This window comes from Galeopterus variegatus, unplaced genomic scaffold (genome assembly GCF_000696425.1).
Source record: "Galeopterus variegatus unplaced genomic scaffold, G_variegatus-3.0.2 Scaffold424, whole genome shotgun sequence".
Lineage (NCBI taxonomy): Eukaryota > Metazoa > Chordata > Mammalia > Dermoptera > Cynocephalidae > Galeopterus > Galeopterus variegatus.
Genome location: NW_007726535.1, coordinates 458,999 through 481,127, shown reverse-complemented (window position 1 = coordinate 481,127; position 22,129 = coordinate 458,999). Strand labels below are relative to the sequence as shown.

The 22,129-nt window shown below is 51.0% G+C and overlaps 1 protein-coding gene across 3 annotated transcripts in view; it reads right to left on the bottom strand.

The window, feature by feature from the left end:
• Positions 1–22,129, bottom strand: part of CABIN1 (calcineurin binding protein 1) — a 178,659-nt gene that overhangs the window by 85,122 nt on the left and 71,408 nt on the right. For 2 of the 3 annotated variants that reach the window (XM_008568589.1, XM_008568591.1), the window contains 6 exons: positions 21,725–21,931; positions 21,354–21,499; positions 17,741–18,002; positions 11,859–12,119; positions 8,258–8,409; positions 6,356–6,534 (listed from right to left, as the gene is read on the bottom strand). In XM_008568589.1, coding sequence (XP_008566811.1) covers positions 6,356–6,534; positions 8,258–8,409; positions 11,859–12,119; positions 17,741–18,002; positions 21,354–21,499; positions 21,725–21,931 — 1,207 coding nt within the window. The remainder of the gene's footprint in view (positions 1–6,355; positions 6,535–8,257; positions 8,410–11,858; positions 12,120–17,740; positions 18,003–21,353; positions 21,500–21,724; positions 21,932–22,129) is intronic. The other variant, XM_008568590.1, reaches the window with a different exon arrangement.

The following is a 22,129-nucleotide window of genomic DNA, read 5'->3' as shown; positions in this document are numbered from 1 at the left end:
GCCCCCCCCCCCCCCCCGCTTTGGGCCTAGCTACTTTCCCAAGTATTCTCCCCTCAAAGTCTCTTTATCATCCACCCCAGTAGTCACTTCAGTGTCCAAACGCATGTCTTTGTCCCCACTGCCCTTCACCCAAAATGACCCTGCAGTCTCTTTGGAAGCCCGCCTCCACTAGGAAGTCTTCCCAACCCATCAAAACCCAGAGCTTGCTCCCTCCTGACACCTCATGGCACTCCCTCTTGGCACCAACTACTGCCCTGTGATACCACCTAGGGACACACAGAGCCAACTTGGTGGCTGGAGATCAGGGTGCCCTCATCTTGGCTTTCTCCATTGCTCTCTCTTCCATGCCTGGCATACAGCAGGCAGTCAATAAATACCATGAAGAGGTTTTCAAAAAGATAAGAATAAAAGAGAGGAGAACAAAGGAGGCAACTGGCTCTGACAGCCTCCCCAGTCCCCTAGCCTGTGGGGAACAAGCAGGATAATCTGAGCTCCATTTGACTCTCTCCCACTTTGAGAAGGTCTGTTTACAGGAATACAGCATTCCTACCAGAAACTGACTTTCCATTTGCCCTAGGAAGGGAGGCCACTGAGCAGAGACCAGGCCAGGCCTGCTCTTCAGGACTGACTGCCATCCCCACCTCTGCATCCTGGCCACAGTGGACTTCAGGCTCAGGGCCACCTCCAAGTGTCTCAGCTACTGTGCACAATTTGCGTTTTTACACATTTGTCCTTATAAAGATAATTTGATAACTTAGAGTCTGTTGCCTTTGTTATTTTTTTAAAGCAAGTAAGAACAAAGCAATAGAAATGCAAGACTGAGCCATATGCTTGGCAGGCAGGCAGGAGGTGGAGGAGAGGCCACCACTGCATCTGCATCTGGCCAGAACTGGGAAGACGGGCCATTGGCAGAAACCAAGCACATCAAACACACTCTCGAAATCACAGGACCAGTGGAAATGAAGGTGCTCCTGGTCACAGGGGAAGCAGGGAGCCGGACTGAGGGCTGAGCATGCGGTCTGTGCTGTTCCCTAAGCGAGCCGTGACAGGTGCAAGCGGAAAGACAAAGCTTGGAGAACAGAGTGTGATCAAGGTTAGGGGCAGCACGGGCAATATTGGTGGAGGCAGCATGGGGCGAACAGGTGAGAATGAGCACAGATGGCACATGACACAGACAGTGACAACATGGCAGGTGAGGATGGATGGCCATGAGGGGGGTTGGGCTCTCCCGGAAGGCCCACACCCTACAACCTGGGGCTCAGGGCAACCTCTGAGGCTCCTCAGTGGCTCTGCTCATGCTGTCAGTGGGGCTGAGTGGGCATCGCCTGCAACCGTGTACACCAGCCTCTGAGGCTCCCATTCTTCTGACTCCTGCTGGTTTTCTCGCTCCCCACCCCTCACATTAAACACCGACATACCCCTCAGATCTTGGCTGAGTTTTGCCTCCTCAGGAAGGCCTCCCATCCCACCAAGAGGACAGGCCATATCTATCTGGAATAGACGAACTTTACCTCTCTGGTGCTGGCTTTGGTTATATCCCAACTCTCAGCTGTGTAATTGACTGATTTGCACCTGCCTCCCCTACTAAGAGCCTGCAGCAGGGACCAGGGCAGACCCCCACACCTGGCACAGTGCTAACAGAACACCTGGATGAGTATGGCCACAGGCTGGCCAAAGAACCCTAGAGAAGGCTCAGCCCCCGACTGACCACTGGACTAGGCCTCTGACCTCTGAGGCCCTTTTTGGCTCGGCATTGAGGTGACATGGAGCATGACAGGCAGACAGCAAAGGTCTTAGACCAACGAGCCACTATAGACACATCCCAAAGGCCGGCTAAGCCAGGCCAAGTGAAGGACCAAGTCATTCCTGCACCCTGGGCCCTCCGCTGAGGCATCTCCAACAAGGAGGGAAATGCACGTGGATGTAGTGTCCATCAGGTCAGCCAGGCATGGGTTGTTCCTAGCGTTAGCCTCAGCCCTGGCATGGAAGGAGACTTACACCCTGCTCTCTCTGGCTCAACTCCAACTAGTGGGTGGCCCTGGGTAAGTACCTACCTGCCCTCTGCTTGGTTTCCTCTTGAGGAAACAAAGACACAGCCACACCTGCAGGGTGGCTGTGAATATAGAGACGTGCTACCACCCCATAGGCACCTGCCCGGAGCCCAGCACAAAGCAAGCATGCAGCACTGCATGGTGGGGCCCCATTACTCACACATGTGCGCACACACACACACACACACACACACACACACACACACACGCACACATATCAACATTGTATGTGAGGGAGGGGTAGAGATTTTGTTCAAAAATCTCCTTATGCTCTGCTTGAACACGTGCAAACAGCAATTACTGGGAGCCTCTTGAAGGTCATAACATGCTCCTCATGTCACTTTTTTTTTTTTTTTTCTGTTCGGGAAGCTTCAACACCAAAGATTTCAGCACTATGGGCAAATTCCAAGAGACTGATGAAAGGGAGAAGGTAGTGAGGTGGGGAGGACAACCAGGTAGAGCTGCCAGCAGCAACACCCACAATAGCTCATTCTCTCTCTGCTGTTCTCTCTTTCAGCTTGGCCAGAGGGCCCCTATCCAGGTCAGCTACAAGTGGCCAGGAGGGCTAAGAAGGGTTGGCTTTGACACCCGGCTGTGGTGAAGTCTCAAAAGGACCTGAGGGGCCAATTTCAAACACTAGTATTTTTCTTTTAAATTCTTTGCAAACCTGTGGTGAAGTCTCAGAAGGACCTGAGGGGCCAATTTCAAACACTAGTATTTTTCTTTTAAATTCTTTGCAAACCCCAGTGAAGAAAGCCAAAGGCTATTCACTAGAGTTGTAAACGGGCTGCCAGAAGCTTCTAGCCCTAGTGCAGGTGGGACAAGGGTGCAAGTAAGGGTGGTTCAGAGAGGAAATCAGGGTCCTATAAAGCAACTACTACCAAACGTCAAGCTACCTACACAGACTTGGAGCTATTTTTCGAAATCTTTTCTAAGTCCTATACCAAATGAGAATTGACTCTAGCTGATTTCTGGTTTTGAAGCAAAGGCATACTTTTTTTATTTTTATTTTTTGTCTTTTTCCGTGTCCGGCAACGGATCGCAACCCTCGGTGTTGCTCCCGCGCCTCGCTCAGCCAGTGAGCGGGAACCGGTCTGTATGTGGGATCCGAACCCTCGGGCGGGAGCGCCGCCGCGCTTCCCAAGCGGCGCACTATCCAGTGTGCCACCGGGCCGGCCCCGAAGCAAAGGCATACTAAAGTGGAGAGGCAACTCTAATGCAGGGTTTCCTAACCATGCCAAGGAAAGTCCTGATGCTTAGCTCCCCCTCCTGCTGGTGGCAAATTAAGTAGCTCACAATAGGCTCACAATGGGGCAGGAGACTGGTACACAAAGCCCAATGCCCAGACCCACTCACGGCTGGGGCCTCAGAGGACACTGTCTGCCCCTCTTTTGAGGCCACACCACTGGCTGGAGAGAGTTGGGGTGCAAACTGAGGGAGACTGGCCCCAGAGTCCAGGCTCCTCCTTCTATGCAGTGCTACCTAGTTCTTGTCCCAGCTCCACCAGTGACCTGGAAAAGAACTGTATCTATGAGGAGGTTAGGATGTGCAAGCACTTTCATTCAATACCCACAAGGAAAACAACACCCCCATTCTGCAGGTGAGGAAACTGAGATTCAGAGAAGTAAAGTCCCTTGTCTAAGGTGGCTGAGCATGCAAGCAATGGAGCTAGGACTGGAACTCAGATCCCTTGACTCCAGGGCCCACTCTGCCCCTCCCTCTGTCTGACCTCAAGCGGGTCCCTGAACCTCTCCTCAGCTGTACCAGCGCTAGCTGCACCATCACTCTCTCTGCAGTAGGAGGGATTGGCTTTGGCTCCAATGGGTGCTAATGCCTCGTCCTTTCAAAGGAGACCTGAGGTTGGTCTCAGGCCAAGAAGCTGAGTGGAAGGTGTGAGTCACATGTTCTCCTCCTAGGGCCTGATCAGGAAGCAAGAGTAGACGTGGGCAGTGTGGCCCTTCGAAGCTACCAGCATATTTCCTGACATCAGCAATCTGTTGCTTCTGCCAGGAGCTTGGCCTTCCCCTAGAACTAGTGTGGCTGCTGAAAGGGCCATTTTAACATTCTAAGTTCATGGCTATGTTAGGGCCCCAAACATTTTCATGTTGCTTTCTTCAGAGGTGAGGCAATGTGAGGAGGCTGAAGGTTCTGAAAGCACTGGCAGCCAGACCTGGACAGAGCACACAACGTGGCCAGTGTGGGACTTCCCTGCACACCCAGGTTGGGATTGGGCAAAAGGTGGGTCACAGGATCCCAGTGTCTCCACACTGTTGTTGAGAGGAATCACTCTGATTATTATTATTACTATTTTTTTTTTTTACAAATATTCAAATATGTACAACCATTTAAGCTATATTTGAACTTATTTGTATGGCTCACTCTGTAAACTTCCAGAACAAACAACTATTCTGTTGGTGCCCAGGACCTGTCATGCCCACTGTCCACCCGTGAGCACTCTGCAGTGGCTCCCCAACAGCTTCATGCCTGCATGGGACAGCTGGGCAGTGGGTGCCAGATGGTGTCATGAACCCCCTCTAAGGCACTCCTGCCTCCCTCCTTCCTTGCTCCTGGAGGTGTACCCAGCCCTATGGGCTGACAGCCAAGCATGGTAGTGCCTGCAGGGCTGGGGAGGATGGTGCTGGTGCTCCCAGCCCAGGAGAGTATGAGCAGGGCCACACAGCATGCGCACAACCATGAAAGGCAGCACTCTCTCTTGAAAACTTTGGCATGGAGCTAAATCCTCATAGGAAGTACCTGGCAGAAACTAATTCCCACAGCAGAGATTTACTGCTAAGTGTTTTCTCAATATTCTCAAGTAAAATGTTGGGAACAGGGTGGTTTCCCTGTTTAACTTGCGTTAACTAAGAACGGGAGAGAGGATCTAACTTAGGGAATGTCTGCACAACTGAAGACTGGAGAAGCAGGTGGTCAGCTCCTCCCATCTCTGCTCAACACTCTGGGATAGGGAGGGAGTTGCTAATGCCAGTACTAGGGATAATGACACAGACCCACTGGGAGGTGATGGAGACACACAGCACCACATTCAGATCCTCAGCCTCTCTCTCAACACACATGCTGCAGATTCAAACCAAATCCAGACACTTCAAGTCTCCTATCCTCTTGGATCACCAAATCGCATCCCCAGAGAAGTTGAACAATGGCCACCTTGTCATCCTCCATCAGTGCTTTCCTGAACCTGCTCTCGACCCCTGCCCACCGGGCTCAGGAAGCTGTAGGCAGATACCTGTGCTCTCCAGGAACCTGTGCACCAGGCAGGGGCCTCAACAGGGCACTGGAGCCAAGGTGGTGCAGCCTCAGCCCCTTTCTGCCTAGCCCTGAAGGACCTCAACTTCAGAGCTCCCTGAAGGGCCTTAACTTCAGGGCTCCCATAGTACTCCAGAGGGCCCATTCTTCCTCCAAGGAGCTACTCTATAAAGGCCACCTGGCAGGAGGCACAGCCCTGGACCAATCCCACCCAACTAGGTTGCATCCCAGTGCCCTGGGGAAGGCAGAGCAAGGCCCATTTTCCCAGCCCAGATGAGATGAGTGACACATGAGTGAGAACCCAGGTTTTACAACATTGTCACTACCTCCTCAGTGCTCCATTTTAATGACCCTCTTAGTCCACTAATTTGTCTCATCCCAGCAAGTACTCTGTCACCAGCTTACCACTGTAAAGGTGAGGAGAACGTGAAGAAATCAAGCTACTGGCCAGCATGCAAGCCTCCTAATGTTAGTAAGACATGTGGTTGAACGGTCGCCACCTGCCCCATCCCACATGGGACAGCCTCACACATGGTCCCAGGGAACTCCCATCAACAACAGCCTGTCTGGATTTCCAGGGGTCACAGACTTAGCACTAGTCATGGCCTTCCCATAACCGTCACAAGGACAGACCTGTAACAATGTGCTGCTAAAAAATGCAGGTGTCACTAAGCTGACTGTGCCAAGAGCCATTCAAGCAGCCCACTAAGTCTTCCAAATGCCATTCAAAGCAGATGTCAGCATCCTTATTTTGCAGGTAAGAAAATACACGCTCAAAACGCAAGGTGCCTTCATCTGGTCCGCCCCACCCCTGGCTCCCAGGTGGGCAAGCTGGCAGGTGACGACCCTGAGCATGTCTTGGAAGCACAAGAATCACCGTGAGTCCATGAGGTTAATGAACAGCCGCAACATTGCCCGTGTCACCCCAGACCCAGCACCCCCCCTCACCAAAACAAAGCGACAAAACAAAGTCGCCCAAGCACCCTCCCCGTGATTGGTGTGCCGCCCTAGGCTGGCAGTAGGGAGAACAGGGACTGTACCGTCCGGCGTTGCCTGCTGGTGGGGTTTTTTACATTTGACGTAATCGTGGTCAATCGGAGTGGCTGTGTAAGGTGGGGATGTCAGACCTGGGCCAGAGGAGGAGGGGAGGGAGGCTCCGGGGCCCGGAAGTGTCCCAGCTGAAGAGTGGGAGTCCTCGTCCACCAGGCAGGCCTTCTCCCTGTGGGACAGAATGTTGGGGCACAGGTCAGAGTTGCCACGTCCCACTAAAACAGATATGTGCCAGTGTGGGTCAGTGCCCTTCCCAGGACCTGCTACTCCCACAAACCTTCATTGGAACCTGCCCCATCTGGTTGGGCCACCCCCACGGTACCTGTAGGGACTCTGCCCCCAAGTGGACACTGCCCAAGCTTTCTGGCTGTACTCTGCCAGCGTCTCTGGTTCTCAGTCCCTGGGATGCTCTCCTCAGAAGTGCCCCAGCGCACCCCCTGATAGATTTAATCCCTGACAAGAGGGCAGACAGCAACGCATTTGGATTTACTGCACACTCACATACGTATACACGGATATCTGTTGCAACATGGTTGAGCAAAAAAATAGAAAGACCCTAAATGTCCATCAAAATGGTTACATAAAACATGGTGCATCCATACTACAGAATAATAAGTAGCCACTAGAAAGAATAGGGTGAATGGGGTACCATTTCTATGGACTGTGTCCCAGACCCATTGCTGGGAGAAAAAGCAAACTCTAGAACAACACCTTCAGTAGTTCACTTTCATAAAATAAAAGAAACCCTATCATTGTATGTGTGCACATAAGTGTGTTTGAATGCACAGAAAACTATTTGAGAAATTAAACTGTGTATAGTGGCTAACTGGGGAGAAGGGATCTGTCACATGTTAGTCTACGTTTGTATATTACCTGAATTTCCTACAACCAGAATACACTTATGTATTATTTGTATAATTAAAAAAATTTTTAAAACAGAATTATGATCAATGAAAGACAACTTCATTGAACCCTAGGGGCCTCTTGTGACAAATAAATACATATCTATAACTTCTGAGCACACTGTGCCTACCTGAGTGACCTGCCATGCATGTGCCTATCTCTCCCATAAGCGGAGGGGCACTGTCTCTACGGAGCTGGGTGCTACTCATCAGCAGCACACATCCTGTAGACACACACTTGTGGCTATGAGCAGGCGGCCCTTGAGGACAGGCCTGCGTGCAGTTTCTCTGGCACTCAGCTGAACCCTGCACAGTGCCCAGCCAGGCAGGGGCCCCAGAGACAGGGCAAGCTGAGTCAAAGCACCTGGATGAAGCATGAAGGAGGTGGACATCAGAGTGAAAGAAGTCTGGGCCACAGAAATGATTCACAACCAAGGGAAGGCCAGGGCTCAGTCCCAGGCCCACGGAGGTGAGCACGCCATGGCCCCAGCTTGCCTCAGCTCTCTGGCACCACAGGAGGAACCCATGCTTGCCACGCCCTTCACTACTGCTTCTGGGGAGAAGGAGCAGACCACACCCTCAGAAACTACCCTTGGGAGAGGCCAGACCACCCTTGGGAGAAGCCTTGGAAAAGGGGTAAGTGTCTGCAAAGTGAAAACTAGTTTTCTATAGTGTTCTGCACAGAACAGAGCTATGACCCAGTGGAGAAGGAGGGAAGGCATTTGCTTCTCCCCAGGACTTGCCCCTGAGGGTGGAGTGATACCAGGCATGGCCACAGGGTGAGGGGACTGGGGACTATACACTTACCCTCTCCTCAGATTCAACAGAAATACCTTGGCCCAGCAATTGGGAGTTACCAGATGGGTTCCAGAAACTTCATGAGTTCCAGTTTACTCAATAGCAACCCCCTGAACACTACATTACAGTAAATGAGCCATCTGTGGTGCAGATGGATAAGCTACAAGGAGTCACCACAAGCGTGCTACTCACTTTTCTGAAGCTTTGGGTGTATTCTTCTCCTCGCCCCTGGCAAAGGGTCCTTCAGCAGCCTCCTTCATAAAGTTGACCAGGACCTCTGCAGCAACCCCCGAGTCAGGTTTCCCCAGGAGCTTCAGGATGGAAGCATGGAGCCGGAAGTACACCTAGGAGGACGACACCTCTGGTGTGAGCAACCTTCCCAGTTACTCAGGTTTGTTTCACAGGCCAGTCAGCCACACTGAAAATGGGCCACTGACCAGGCCACAGGTCACCAGACACTGTGTGTTTTCATCAGCTTTCAAGCTAGCCAACCTAGCTAATTCAAAACAAGCTCTGAAAATTTAAAGGGCTACTGTCAGCATTCTGGTTTAAACATTTACCCAGTAACCCAGGCACACGGTTGTGAGATAATGAGAGCAATAAACCCCCTCAGCTCTGCTCGCCAGGTGCTGCTGCCCTCTTTGTGCTCCTCTCCTGGCACATCTGTCTCCCCACTGGACTGTGGACTCCCTGAAGCAAGGACTAGATTGGATTTCTGTTTGTAACCAGCCTCTGGCAGAGCCAGGCTCCCACAGGACTTAAGAACCTCTGCCCAGTGGGTGTGGGGTGGGTGAGCAGGCAGCAAACTGCATCAGCCAGGGCCTGCACTGGCCTCCACTTCCTCCAGTCCTTACCATACTCCTCAGTTTACAAATTCATGAAGTGAACCTCCCAAAGCCCCACAGCCAAGAAAGCGAAGGGTCATGGACCCCAGGTCTGTCCTGTCTCCTGCCCTCTACTGGCCCCAAGCAGGCACCTCCACAGGCAACTTGACCTGACCTTCCCACCCAGGTTGTGGGTGTGATGCAGCTCCTACCTGCAGCTCACACTGTCATGGAGAACACATGGGTGTCACGAGGGCTGAGGTCTGCCAGCACCACAGGCCCTGACTAACCAGCCTCCCTCACCCCAGAGGAGGCCCTCACCCAGGTGAGATGCCCAATCTCAAGGGAGAGCACTCTCAAGGGGAATCCCCGACAGAGGGGGCTCACACCCAGAGCCCCTCCACCTCCAGCCCACCCATGGACCCCAGAAAAGTTGGCCCAGCAACTCCATTTTTAGATATAGGAAACTTCCCAAGGTACCCACACATGCCCAGGGGACCAAATTCGGGGCAGGGCAAAGTGTTCAACTGGCAGGTAAAGTATTTTGAATGAAGGCTCAACAGCGGAGGGAAATTTTCACCAGGGCAGGGTTAAATTCTTCACAGGAATGTTATTATTTATTTATTTATTTTTGGGGGGGGGTCTTTTTTGTCTTTTTCCGTGTCCGGCAACGGATCGCAACCCTCAGTGTCGCCCCCGTACCGGTCGCAACCCTCGGCCCGTACCGGACCGGGGACCGGGGACCGGCAACGGGATCGCAACCCTCGGTGTTGCTCCCGCGCCCCGCCCAGCCAGTGAGCGGGAACCGGTCTGTATGTGGGATCCGAACCCTCGGGCGGGAGCGCCGCCGCGCTTCCCAAGCGGCGCACTGTAGCAGTGCGCCACCGGGCCGGCCCGCACAGGAATGTTATTTTAAAAATAAGATATACATATGTACCAGCTGACTCAAAGTTACACGGGTGCATTGGCTGCTCAGAATGGGATGCCCCTGAAATTAACTCTGCACACCTGCTCTCCTCTGAGTCAGCACAGTGTACTGGGAAGGGTGGTACACACATCTGAGGCCTCAGTTTCTCATCTGCACGTCTCTGGACCCCCCATCCTGCCTGCTCATCTGTTCTATCAGGCAGTAGCAGAGGTCAAAACTCGAATAAAAAACCATAGAGGAGAAAGAGTTGGCATCATCTTCCTGAGGGCTGGGCCATCTCCCACCCCCATGCAGGTTCAGTGCTGCTCAGAGGTTCCAAGTGAGAGCCCCGGCCTTGGTGGGATCTGGCCCAGCTCCCCTCCTCTGGGAACTGGTGACTTAGGACAAGTTACACTACTCCTCTGGGCCTCAGCCTTCTTATCCCAAGGTGAAACTCCTCTAAAGTGCATGACCCTGAGCGGACAGCATGACAGAACTGTGACAGAGAAGGACCTGAGACCTGGGACTGCTGCCAAAAAAGCATTCAATAGGAAGCTGTGCTTCCATACATTATGGTGAACCCCAAGAATATGGTCCCAAAACAGCCACTATACACCACTTGGCATGAATCATTTTAAAAAGACAAGATTTTAAAAAATGAGACTTTTAGTTTGCTCACAAGATTAGCAAATATTAAAAAAAGGGTCTTAGCATGGTTGAGGGAAAACAGCCATGCACATGAATCAGTACAACCTTTCAGGGCAACTAGATGTTGCTGATGAAAATGTTAAATGACCCAGCAATTCCAACTTTGGACTTTAGTCCTTGGGAAGACTCTTTAAGTGCTCACTGATACAAGCTCAGGGACATGCACTGCCCTGTCACACCAAGAAGTGGAGAGGAGACCAAACCCATTAAGGGGCTGTGCAGATAAACAAATGCCCAGCCAAATGACAGGGCACTAGGACAGGCATGGAAGCTCACCAGCCCTTCCACTACACCTTGTCCCATGAAAAGGCAAGCTGCAAAATCGTAAGAAGATGTTACTACACAGCTTTATGTTAACAGGAAAAAACCTGGACATATAAGGACATACACAAACAGTTAACAGGGATTTCTGGGGGGTGCTAGGATCATTAGGGATTTGCACATTTTATATACTTCCGGATTGTTTGAATCTCTTTTTTTAAACCCAAGAATATGTATTAGTTTTATAATAAGGAAAAAAATACATAAAGGCAGAAAAAGGATGAACAAGCAGTGGATTCTGCCCAAACGCCAAGAAGCTTACCGGGCATGTGGGACTGGTGGGGGCTGGGCACACAGCCTCAGAAAGTGTGAAGTTAAAGTTCTCTGGACCTCAGGAAACTTTGAGTCCTGGGCCAAACGATGCACATCTGAATCCCCACCCATGTTCTTGGTTTCCTTATCTATAGGATGGGTGGTCATGGCTGCCAGGCCCGCCTCACAGGACTGCTATGAACAACAGTTGAGAGCATTCATCAGAAACATTCTGGAAGTCATAAAAGAGAATCCAAGCAGTAAAGAACTGCTCTTCTCTTGAGCAGCAGTGAGAAGCCCCAAATCTGGGGTCCAGAGAGCAGGCTGCTCACCTGGCTCAGCCCTGCCAAGCTGGGCAGTCCAGTCACAGGCTGGGCCTCACTGGGACTTGGATGCTTCATTTGCACCCCAGGGACAAGGGTGCTGCTCTCTTCCTGCCAGGCTGCAGGGTATGAATGTCCTGGGCACCAGGAGGTGCTGCACTGCACTGACTATCATCATCAGGGCCAGGTTCCTAGAACCTGTCTGTACTAATGAGAAAAGCCAATTTTCTTTTGAGAGATAAGAACAAATGCTCACTGTCCCAGAAAGGATGGTAAGCACCCCTTAGAAAAGAGAGGAAAAGCTGTTTTCATTTAATTCCACATGAAGCTGCTACACAGAGAGAAGTTTCCAGTGGGTTGTAGGGGAGTCACTGGGACCATGAGCCCTGTCCCCAGAGAGACAGAGAGACCAGCCTGCCCCTGCCCTGCTGCCCTGTCCTGGGCCAGTACAGTGTCACCTCCAAGGCCTCCATGGCCAGCTCAGGTGGGTTGTGGTAGTGGATCTTCTTGGGGTAGCGGGCAGCCTCCTCATGCAGGTAGTGGCCAGCCTGCCTGTAGTGCAGCAGGTAAACAGTGGGTGGCTGCTGCTGCTTCTCAGCCACCTTGCCCAGCATGTAGTGGATGAGCCACTCCTCCTCATCGCCATCACCCTCGCAGCGGGCTGCTGATGTGAAACAGTGCCTGGCTGTCTCCAGCATACTGTCGCGCCGGCTTTCCATCTGTAACAAGACCACAAGACAGTCCAACCTTAGGCGCAAAGCCTGAATCTGCCCAGGGATCACGCTTTTCCTGCATGAAGCACTGCCGACATGTTTTCAAATTCTTATTCCTCTCAGCAACCCTGAGGCACAAGACTGCTGTCACCATTTCACAGCAAGTGACACTGAGATGTGGGGAGGCCGGAAACTTCCCAAAAGCACATACCAAGTAAGGCACAGAGCTGGACTTAAACTCAGGTCACTTCATATCACCCCAGGGTCCTTCTTCTACCTTCCCCTTGTAGCATCTAATATTTTTTATGAGTTTATAAAGTACCTACTCACCTCTCATTAAAGGTCCCAACTATGGCCTGTGTGGCTACACTAAGGCCCTGTGCATGCCAGGGGGAGAAGCACAAGCTAAGGCTGCTGGCCATCCCTGTAAGAGGAAGTGGGCCAATAGCAGCTCTGCCACTTCAGTGTGAGAATGTGAGGCAGCTAGTATGGACTTTCTGGTGAGCCTCTGTTCCAGACAGTGAGCACCCTACTCTCTCGCCCTTTCACTAGGGCAGGCAAGTAGTGCTGGAGAGGACATTCACCCAGCTCTATAGCACTGGAGAAGGAGTATACCCAGCACCATAGTACTGGAGAAAGCTTGAACCTCTGGGGTACAATAGGACTTCCCACTCTCTCCTCGGTACCCTTTCAGAGGGATGTAGAGTGCTTGTAAAAGAGCAGATTCCACTAACTTGGAGTCTGCATTTGCAGCAAGTGCCTCTAGCCACCCACTTACACCCTGAAGAATGGAAACAGCTAGGACAGAGGGTTAATTTCTAAGAGGCTTTCTAACTTGGAGAGTCACTTTGCTCCAGTCCCTGTCAGCTGTCAGACATACAATACGTTTCTTCATTCCAGAGCCCTGGGCTGGGAGCTAGAGTGAAGAGCAGGGCCACAGAAGCAGCTGCTCTGAGCACCCCAGGTCTCTGGCCCCACCTTTCTGTGCCCCTGGTTCAATGGCAGGGAGGCTGCAGTCTCTTCTCATTTCACTTCAGGGTGCAGAGAGCGCGGGGAGGCTGTGGCACTAGTCTCTGGCATGGGGAGCTGACACAGCCTGTGAGCACATGCCTTATGCTCCAGTTCCACATTGGCGGACCCTACTGATGTCTGTCCAGTAGATGCTTATTTACATGAATATTCTGTAGCAACAGCCCTGCAACTGACACAAAGGAGCCAAGTGCTACCCAGGCACTCTGTCTGACATGTCTTAGGAAAGAAAATTACCACCTAAGAATTGGGAGACCATCACTAAGTGAAATACAGTAGGAAAAAAAATCACAGTACAGGGCCAAACACAGTATAAACCAAGTTTCCCTTCATATCCCCTCCAAATGTATTCTGTAGCAAATCTGTTTAAGTAAAAGTCAACGGCTTAAATGGAGTCCTTCTACTCGAACTGCTTAGTAGCTGGGTGGGCAGTGACTTAGTAGCTGTGTGGCCTTTACCAAGTCACTGCCTACCCAACTCTCCCACTGGTGTCCATAACAGCCATCTGCCAAGAAAGAAAGGGTGAATATGAAGAGCCCCTGTCTGGGCTGGTGTCTGGTACCATGCAGAACCTCAGCAAGAGGCTGAGCCCCTATCCTCTCTCCATACAGGGCATACTGCCAATGTCTCTGTCCTTGGTAGATGCGGCAGTCACACCTCAGACAGGAACAGGAGGGATGATTGCTGAGGGTCCGCTGTGTTTCAGAAGCTCTGCTAGACCCCCTCACATTGCCCAGCCATCCTCAGAGCAGGATGGGCACCCTCACCTAGTGTCTGAGTGCCCATGAGAGGGGTCAGGAAATGGCTGAAGCAGGCATCTCCACTGAACTCTCACAATACTGACTGGCAGAAGAAACAATCAGTCTTGTTTACAGCCCAAACCATGGCAAGAATATCAGGTTACTCCCTCCAGACCACACAGCTGGAAAGCTCTAGCTCTGAAGCCTTCCCCTAGCCTGAGAATTGACATCAAGGGAAACCATTTGTTTTCCTTCACTACTACTTCTGGTGAGTTTGTAGGCAGGAGCTGAAGCACACAGCAGCTCCAACAGCTGCCAACATGTGTCCTATGGTCCATCCTGATCAGACATCCTAAAGCTAGATACAGCTTTAGCAACCAGGGGACTGTGTCCCTGTGGCACACTTCAGGGTCGGAAACTGCCTCCCCAGGAGGCACAGGACAGCCCTGCAAGGTAGTTTTTATCCTGGACAACTATGTAAAACCTCCCTCTCTCCCTCCCTCCTTGTCAGGACACCCATATTCCTGGTGGATTTCCATCTTTCTCTCGCCACCCCTGACATACCAGGGAGATGGCCTAGGAGCCCAGTCTCAGGACCTGAGCTACCCGGCCCAATGGCTTCCATCAGATCGACACTGAGTTCAGCCCCAGAGGCCATGAGCCCGAGTAGAGGAAAGAACAGGCAAGGAGAAAAGGTGTGTGGGAAGTTGAGCTCAGTCTCCTATCTGTCACCCACTCCCTGCTGTCTTTGCTCCTCTCAAGAGGGAGTTCTACAAACAAGTGCCAATAGCACAAAGGGCTCTGACTTCTCATCACATTTATTTCCTGGAAAACTCCCACTCTGCTAAATCCCATTTGGCATCATTAGAAGGAGATTAGGGGAAAAAAATCCCACGGATCATGTTCAGCCCACTCCACTGGGCCCCAGCAGAGGAAATGGTGTTCCTGGTATTGCAGGGAAGGTCTCCAGGGGAGTCAGGCTCTGCACCCCAGGGCAGCAGCTTTAGCCCCTAGCTGGCCTGGCCCTGGGGCTACTGCAGCACAAATAGAATCCAGTGAGGCTTCTGCATAGGACAGTTAGAATAAAACAGGGTTACAGCAGTTAACAGGAATGTACTAGATCCATGGGAATTAACATGGATAGAGCTCAACAACACAGTGCTGAGTGAAAAAGGAAGCTGAACACCATATACAGTATGTCAGCATTTAGGAAGAAACTAACAGATAAATCATGATGTTTTTTCTAGTACATATAAATGTATGAAAAGTACTTTAAGTCTGGAAAGATATAAGCCTAACTGTAGGTCCCACTGAAGTAGGGGTACAGAGACTATATTGGGGGGGTTAGCCAGAGGGATATGAGCTTTGCCCTTAATACTATAATTGTTTTAAAGAAGAATGTCCCTTGTGTGACTCAAGAGGAATTTTTACAGAAGGTGATGTGGACAATAAGGGCCATGTAGCACTTCTCTTCCTCATCCTCTTTCAGGGAGCAGCCATTCCACAGTGCTTAGCACCTGCCTTTTGACAGTAGTGAGCAGAGCTCCTGATGGCTACTCCTTCTACCTTTGTCCTCTGCCACTGATGCCAGACCTGTCCCCACGAGGTTGCATCCAAACCATCTGGGAGCCTGCTAAAGCACAGCTTCCAGGCTGTGGGTCCCTGGTGGGGGCTTTTAACAAGGCTCCTCCCTCCAGCCCCTCACTGAAGCCCAGTCCTCAGGGACCTGTAGAGTTTGTGCAATCTGAGCACTGAGGGAGGGAAAACCTGGGGCCAAGGTGCTGACAGCCTGGCACCCTGAGATAATCCTCCTGGGCTCAGGCATGGTGATGCCCAGACCTCATGGGATGATAAGACCTGGAACCATGGTGAGGCCCAAGGTCTTGCTTCTGGCTTATTCTTGTCAGGTGTGGGTGATGTAAAATGTGCCAAGAGAGAAGGGGAGTTCAGCCTTTTCAAGGCTTTATCAAAATCTATCCCATGGCACACCAATGTCCAGCAGGACCCCATGTGTGAAAAATCTCAAAGGCCCCCACAGCTGTCAATGCTAAGGGTCACAGAAGCAACAGCAGCCATCACAGCAGGAAAATGTCCACTGTTGGAGCTTGCCACTCCCTCAGGCGGTGATGCAGCTTGCTATCCAGCATTTTCAACAAGGCCCATTTAGGAATGGACCCAGCTGATTTCCATCCAGCCCATTTCATTAGTTTTTTTTCTCAGCCACTCACTGATTTTCAGATCTAGTTTGGTAGTATAAAATCTAGTATAAAGTAAAACTGCAAATCTTGCATAAGATGTGGTATTTCATGAAGTTGATAAAAGTGACTCTGGAAAACTGCTCAAGCCACAGGACAAGACTTTACACCCAAGAACCAGGCATAATTAACACGGTTGACAACAGCCCCAAGAAGGAAGGAAAACTGGCCAAGGAAGAGAATACAATATGATCTTCGAAGGCATAAAGAATTTGGAAAATCCTGGGGAAAGGGATGTAGCCCTTGAATATTTCTGCAAAAATAACCTTGTAAACTTATGCTGCAAAGGTGAAGGACAATCATATCATGTTATCATCAAACTACTGGAAAATTAAGCTCCTCTAGAACCAAATTTAAATATTCTTTGTTCATTTGAAGAATTAGCACAATTGTCACCCAGTCACGCCTTTTACTCACAATTTACTACAATATTTAGTCCCATTTTAAGCATATTCACTTTATGACCCTTTCCTAGTGCTGACTACCCTAAAACAGCAGCCCCTTCCTTATAGTTGTGTTGATGGACAGGGATGTCACCCAGATTATAAAAGTGGCCATGTCTGGGGGGTGAAATCTATGTCATTATTATACCCTTCTTTATACTTTTCAATATCACTTGAATTTTTACACTAAGCACACATCACTTTAATAAGAAAAAGCAAAAAAGAGCCTTTACTTCTTTGAATAGGACTGGGCTTCCCACTACTTAGTTCTGTGCTAAGAGGTCAGAGGCATTATGAGGCCAAGGAAGAGTTCAAGGGCTCTGGGGGCTTCTGTTCTGCTCTGCAGTGTCTCAGGGGGCAGTGGGGCCCAGGGCATGACATGAGAGGCCTGACCACAAGGATAAATGGGCTTTCAGAGGATAACAGCAGCACAACTGTGGGCTGAGAGTCTCATTTAGTCTTCCCAACAATTCCATGATGGTGTTAACAATGCCATCATCTTGTTTTGGGTTTTGAGCACAGATCATAACTGCAAAACTTGAGGTCCAGCACTGTCTGCCTGACCCGCAGGCCTCTTCAGCACTCTCCTCTCCTCGGGAAGCATTCTGGGCCATGGCATCGTACTGCTTCACTCACCTAAACAGGTTGGTATGGCTCCTTTGCTTCCATCCCAAAGAGCCAACGGTGCCCTGCTGAACTGAGACCTCAGGCCAGACCCACCATCCTGTACCAGGGGAACCCCTTACCAAGAGAGACTTCAAAAATCTCAATAGGCTCAAGAATTTTAACAGAATCTTACAGGTCAAGAATCCAAACAGGTCAAGAATTTTACAAGGACCCAACAAGTTCCTTTGAGGGAATAGGGAAGAGACAGCTACTTCTGGTGGCCAACACCCTTCCCCTACTTCTCAATGACCCTATAACTGATGGCTGACCAGTAGGATCACAATAGCCTGTCCCTGAACTTGCCCGCACTGGACTGGGTGTCCAAAGACCAGGGACCCAGCTGTCACTGACCACGGTACAGCACAAGCCTCATGGGGAGAATCATGCATGGCTCCCAGCATGGATGTGAGGACAAGAACAAAGAATGGATGGGCCAGAACTGTGGGGCACAGCAGCTGTCTGGCCAGACAGAAAGATAGCAGACCCCTCCTCACCTGCTGCACAAGCTCAGGGGGTAACTCGGCTTTCCACTGCTTCAGCTGGCGTGAGGCAAATGAGTGCAAGGCATAGGACATGGTGCCATACTCGATCCATAGGGACAGGTTGGAGCTGTCAATCTCCAGGGCCCGCCGGAAGCAATTCAGGACAGGCGTGGCGTGCTTCCAGATAGGCCCATCGCTCTTCAGCTCATTGGAGTTCAGCTTGTCCTGAATGCGGCTGGCCCGGGCCAGGGCCATCCCTGCCCAGGAATCAAACCTGTGGTGGTAACAAAAGCACCAGCTAAAAACATCACTGCCTTAACGGCACAGCAGACATGACAGCCTGGCAGGTGGTCAGACAGACCCCATGGAAGCTCATATGGGCTCCCACACTGAGGCTCAGAGCCCAGCTCTGTCACTTGCTAATGCCATGACCATGTGCCTCTGAGTCTCAGACCCTAACCCATGACAGATGGCTAAGAAGACCTGCCTCAAGAAAAGAGCTTCAGGGCACTATAAGACAGAATGTATTTTAAGTCACCCAGCACCTCAAAGGTACTCAGTAACTGCTCTAAGGAAAGGGCTCTTGGACTCTCCCCTGCTTTGAGGGGTTACCCACGGAATGGCTCTAGTAGAAAGTAAGAGGGTCGCTCTACAAGGCATCACGGCAGTCGCCCAGCCAAGGTGCCAGGGAGACTCTTAGCCAGGTGTCACCTTACCTGCTCCTGCTGACAAAACCTGCTGTCAACACACTCACCGACCAAAAGCACAGGCAGCTGAGGGCCCCACAACCCCAGCACCCCAGCTGCCACCCTGTTATCCATCTGGGACCCTGAACAGACCCTGTCCTTTCCAGCGCAGTTCCCAGTGGTAAAATGAAGAGCAAAAGGACCACATGAGACCCTACCATTCTGAGATCACCTGAAAGACACTAATGGTGAGACTATAGAAACCTTTCTGAGAGGGTAAATGGCCACAGAGACACCAAGATCAAGATGATTTCTAAGCGCTTGATACAGTCTGGAATTTTCTGAATGCTGATACAGAGAACAGAAAAGGGAGCAATCACAAGGACAGATGCTACCCTCCCATATGACAACAATTCTTGACCCACTGCTATAATAACTTTAAAACCAGCTTACTGGCTTCCTGAACCATTTGATAGTCTCCAAGATGTAGTAAGGGCAGAGGAAACTTGTGAAGCTCACACATACTTTCAATGCACTCCAGACACCCAAAGATGAACAGTGTGAACAAAGGAGCAGGAAAGAGACCTGAAGGCTGAATGGTGAGAGGACAGCAAAACCGAAGGCTTCGCCCTGGTGTGAGGAGCTCCTGAGCACACCCCTTCCTCCTCAAGGGCCTGGGGATCTGAGGCCACCCGGGAGGAGGGAGCATGGGAGTAGGTGGCAAACTCCCCTTCAGGTGGGTGGGAACCCCACCAGGGACTTTCTACCAGGGCCAGCCTTTTCACACTGAGGACTTTCCCCTCGATTCTCAGAGTGCCTCCAGCAACCCCATTTGCCCTCACCTTGAGGGAAGGGCCCACATCACTCATGTGCCTGTACAAGTACCAAAACGGAAACCACTATCTCCTGCCACAAATACAAAGTAACCAAAACAAAAACATATTGTCGTGACAATTGAAAATGCTCATCTGTGCCCCACCTACAGCCATCTTCTGACGTGGGTACCTGATTCTAGCACAGCAGTACACACCCCAAACTCTGGGAAGTGCTGACCTTCAGGGACACTGAGGGGGCTGTGGGAGGGGACTCCATGAACTCAGAAGGAGGAAGTGTCCAGATCCTGTGCACTGAGCTCTCATTGTGAAGAGCAGGCCTGGTTCTGGCACTGGGTTTGGGGGTGTTTCTTCACCAGAGGAGATGAATTGTACTAGGTCCCATCCTCAATTGTCCCCCTTCCCAAATGCCACTCTGAAATGCCTGACCAAGTTAGGCCACTTCCAGCTCAGTGAAAGCAGAAGGAACAGTTAATATGGGGAGAAAAACAATCACCAGCATCCTCACCAACTCTATTTTCTGTAAGAACCTCTAACACTGCAGTTGGGGCACTACTATCCACCCAGCTATCTGCCATGGGCTTCACCCATACCCAATAGGCTCAGAACACTTAAAGAAGAAAAACCAATATTCAAACTTCCATTTTAGCTAGGACAGAAGACCAGACTGAACCCCAAGTCTCCCCTAGGTCTGCCTGTTGAGGCCAGAATGAAGGAGGCCAAGGGCTGGGACCAAAACCAAGGCACCAAGTCCCTTCTCGGTCCTGGAGCCAGTCCTCACAGGAGATCCCTTTTCTGTGGCAGGGTTTCCCAGTGGGCCAGGTCTGATGGCCTGACACCCTCTGAACAGGTGGGTATGTAAGCTGGAGGGAAGCCTAGTTGAGCCTTTGTGACCCTCATTCCATTGACTAAGAGGCTGTCAGGTGAGAGGTTCCATGCCAGGTGCCTACCACCCCATGGACAGGTGGGTTTTATCACCTCACTTTTCAGATGTGTAAGCAGTGGTGCAGAGGATGTAACCCCCACTGTGTTGCACAGTGAGCACTCAGGACTGCTCCATCTCACGGGTCCGCAGTGACCCAAGAGAGAACAGCCAGGGCTCTACCACATGCTCCCTGCCTGCCTGGAGGAAAGCACAAGTTGAGCAAAAGGGATCTGTGAGAACCTTTCTAACAAGCTATAAAAAAGTCTTGCAAACTGGTTTCTCCACTCAGATCCTAGCCACTTCTCTCCTTGGCCAGGCAGATCTTGACAAGGTCGAATTCTCTGGTTTCCCGAGTAAGGGCAGCTCTGTGGTCATCCATGATTCAAGGGCGACCACTGTGGGTTGGTCCCTGAGTACTTCCAGAATGCTACTCTGGCCCTTCAGACACAGGTCAGCCACAGGGCCTCGTTTTGATGCTGACCCAAGGCTTACCTTCTTGGTTTGGCAGCCATAAGAAAATATTCCCTCCTAATCAAGTGTATCACGCTTCATGAGTTAGCAGGGCCCTTGAGGACGCTCAGGCCAATCACTGTTTTAATAGAAAGCCAAAGAGGGATCCATGGGCAAAAAGTATAAGCCTCAGGTACAATGGGCTCTCCTATGTACACCATCTTGACTATTGTCAAGATGCTGCTGCCAATGATGCACGGCATCAGAGCAAGGCAAGGGAACTTCCAGTTTGAGTTTTTCTATTACTCACCAGTCCCTCTCCTCCCCCAACAAAAAAGCAACCATAATTAAAAAGCCTGCAGGGTACATAAGAGGACACATCAGCCAACTTCCTGGGACCTAAAGCCAGGAAAGGAGATAACACAAAACCAACAGAATGGAGCCAGGAAGTGCCTCCTTGCCCTGAACACCAGGGTCCATACGTACCTTCTCTGGCCACAGTGCCCCTCCCAGGGGTCTTCAGGAAAGACGCCTCCTCTCCTGCTCTTCTTTTTACGGAGAACCTACCTATCCAATTAACTGCAGAGTGCTAACCCACTTTCTCATTCCTTTTTCCCCTACTCTTTGCTACAGGCAGGGAAACCCCAAACTGGCCCACTGAGAAGCTTGCTGAGCTGAAGTCATCCCAGCCCTCCCAGCAGCCAGCCCAACCCCACGCCCATGTCACTGACCTGTTGGGGCAGATGCAGATGTCGTGCATGTAGAACTTGATAGCCTTGGACTGCTCCTTGTTTTTGAAATGATAATCGGCCAGGAGGTAGTAGAGCTCGTTCACCACCGGAGGGGAGGGGTCAGCCCCTTCTGGGAGGCAGGGCACCTGGCAGGTGAGAAGGCAAGTATGAGAGACATGGAGTCAAGCACTCAGATGTGACCAGGAAACCCAGGACTGTTGATCGCATCCACATAGGACAGATTCTCCAGCTTTTCACCTGATGCCTGGTGCAGAGCAGAGAAACAGCCAAGGAACATACGCAGCAGTGCCAGGGGAAGGGGATGTGACCCAGACCCACACCCCCACCTCCTCACATCCTCTGGGGCCCACCTCAGCTGAGGTTCCCTCAATGTAGGCAGAGACTTTGTCTAGGCTCAGTGCTGGCCTCTCTGTGCGGGGCACAATGGTGGCGATTCTTCTCAGGAGGTTGGCCAAGTCAGCAGATACAGTGCTGGTCTTGTAGCTGTCAAATTCAGGAAGGGTCTTGGGCTTAAAATACTCAAACATAAACAGGGCATCCTCCCATATAAGATCCACCTTGAAAAAAAAACAGAAGACAGATTCCTAGTACATTCGGGGTAAAGGAAAAAAGAAAAAGTTCCTCTACAGAAACGTTCGTGTCTGATGTAAAACAAGGCTACAATATATTGGAGAGCCTAAATCGAGACCCCACTATGCTTTGTAAAATCTGCACACCCACTGCCATCCCCAAGTCCAAGTGTCTGAAGAGCATAA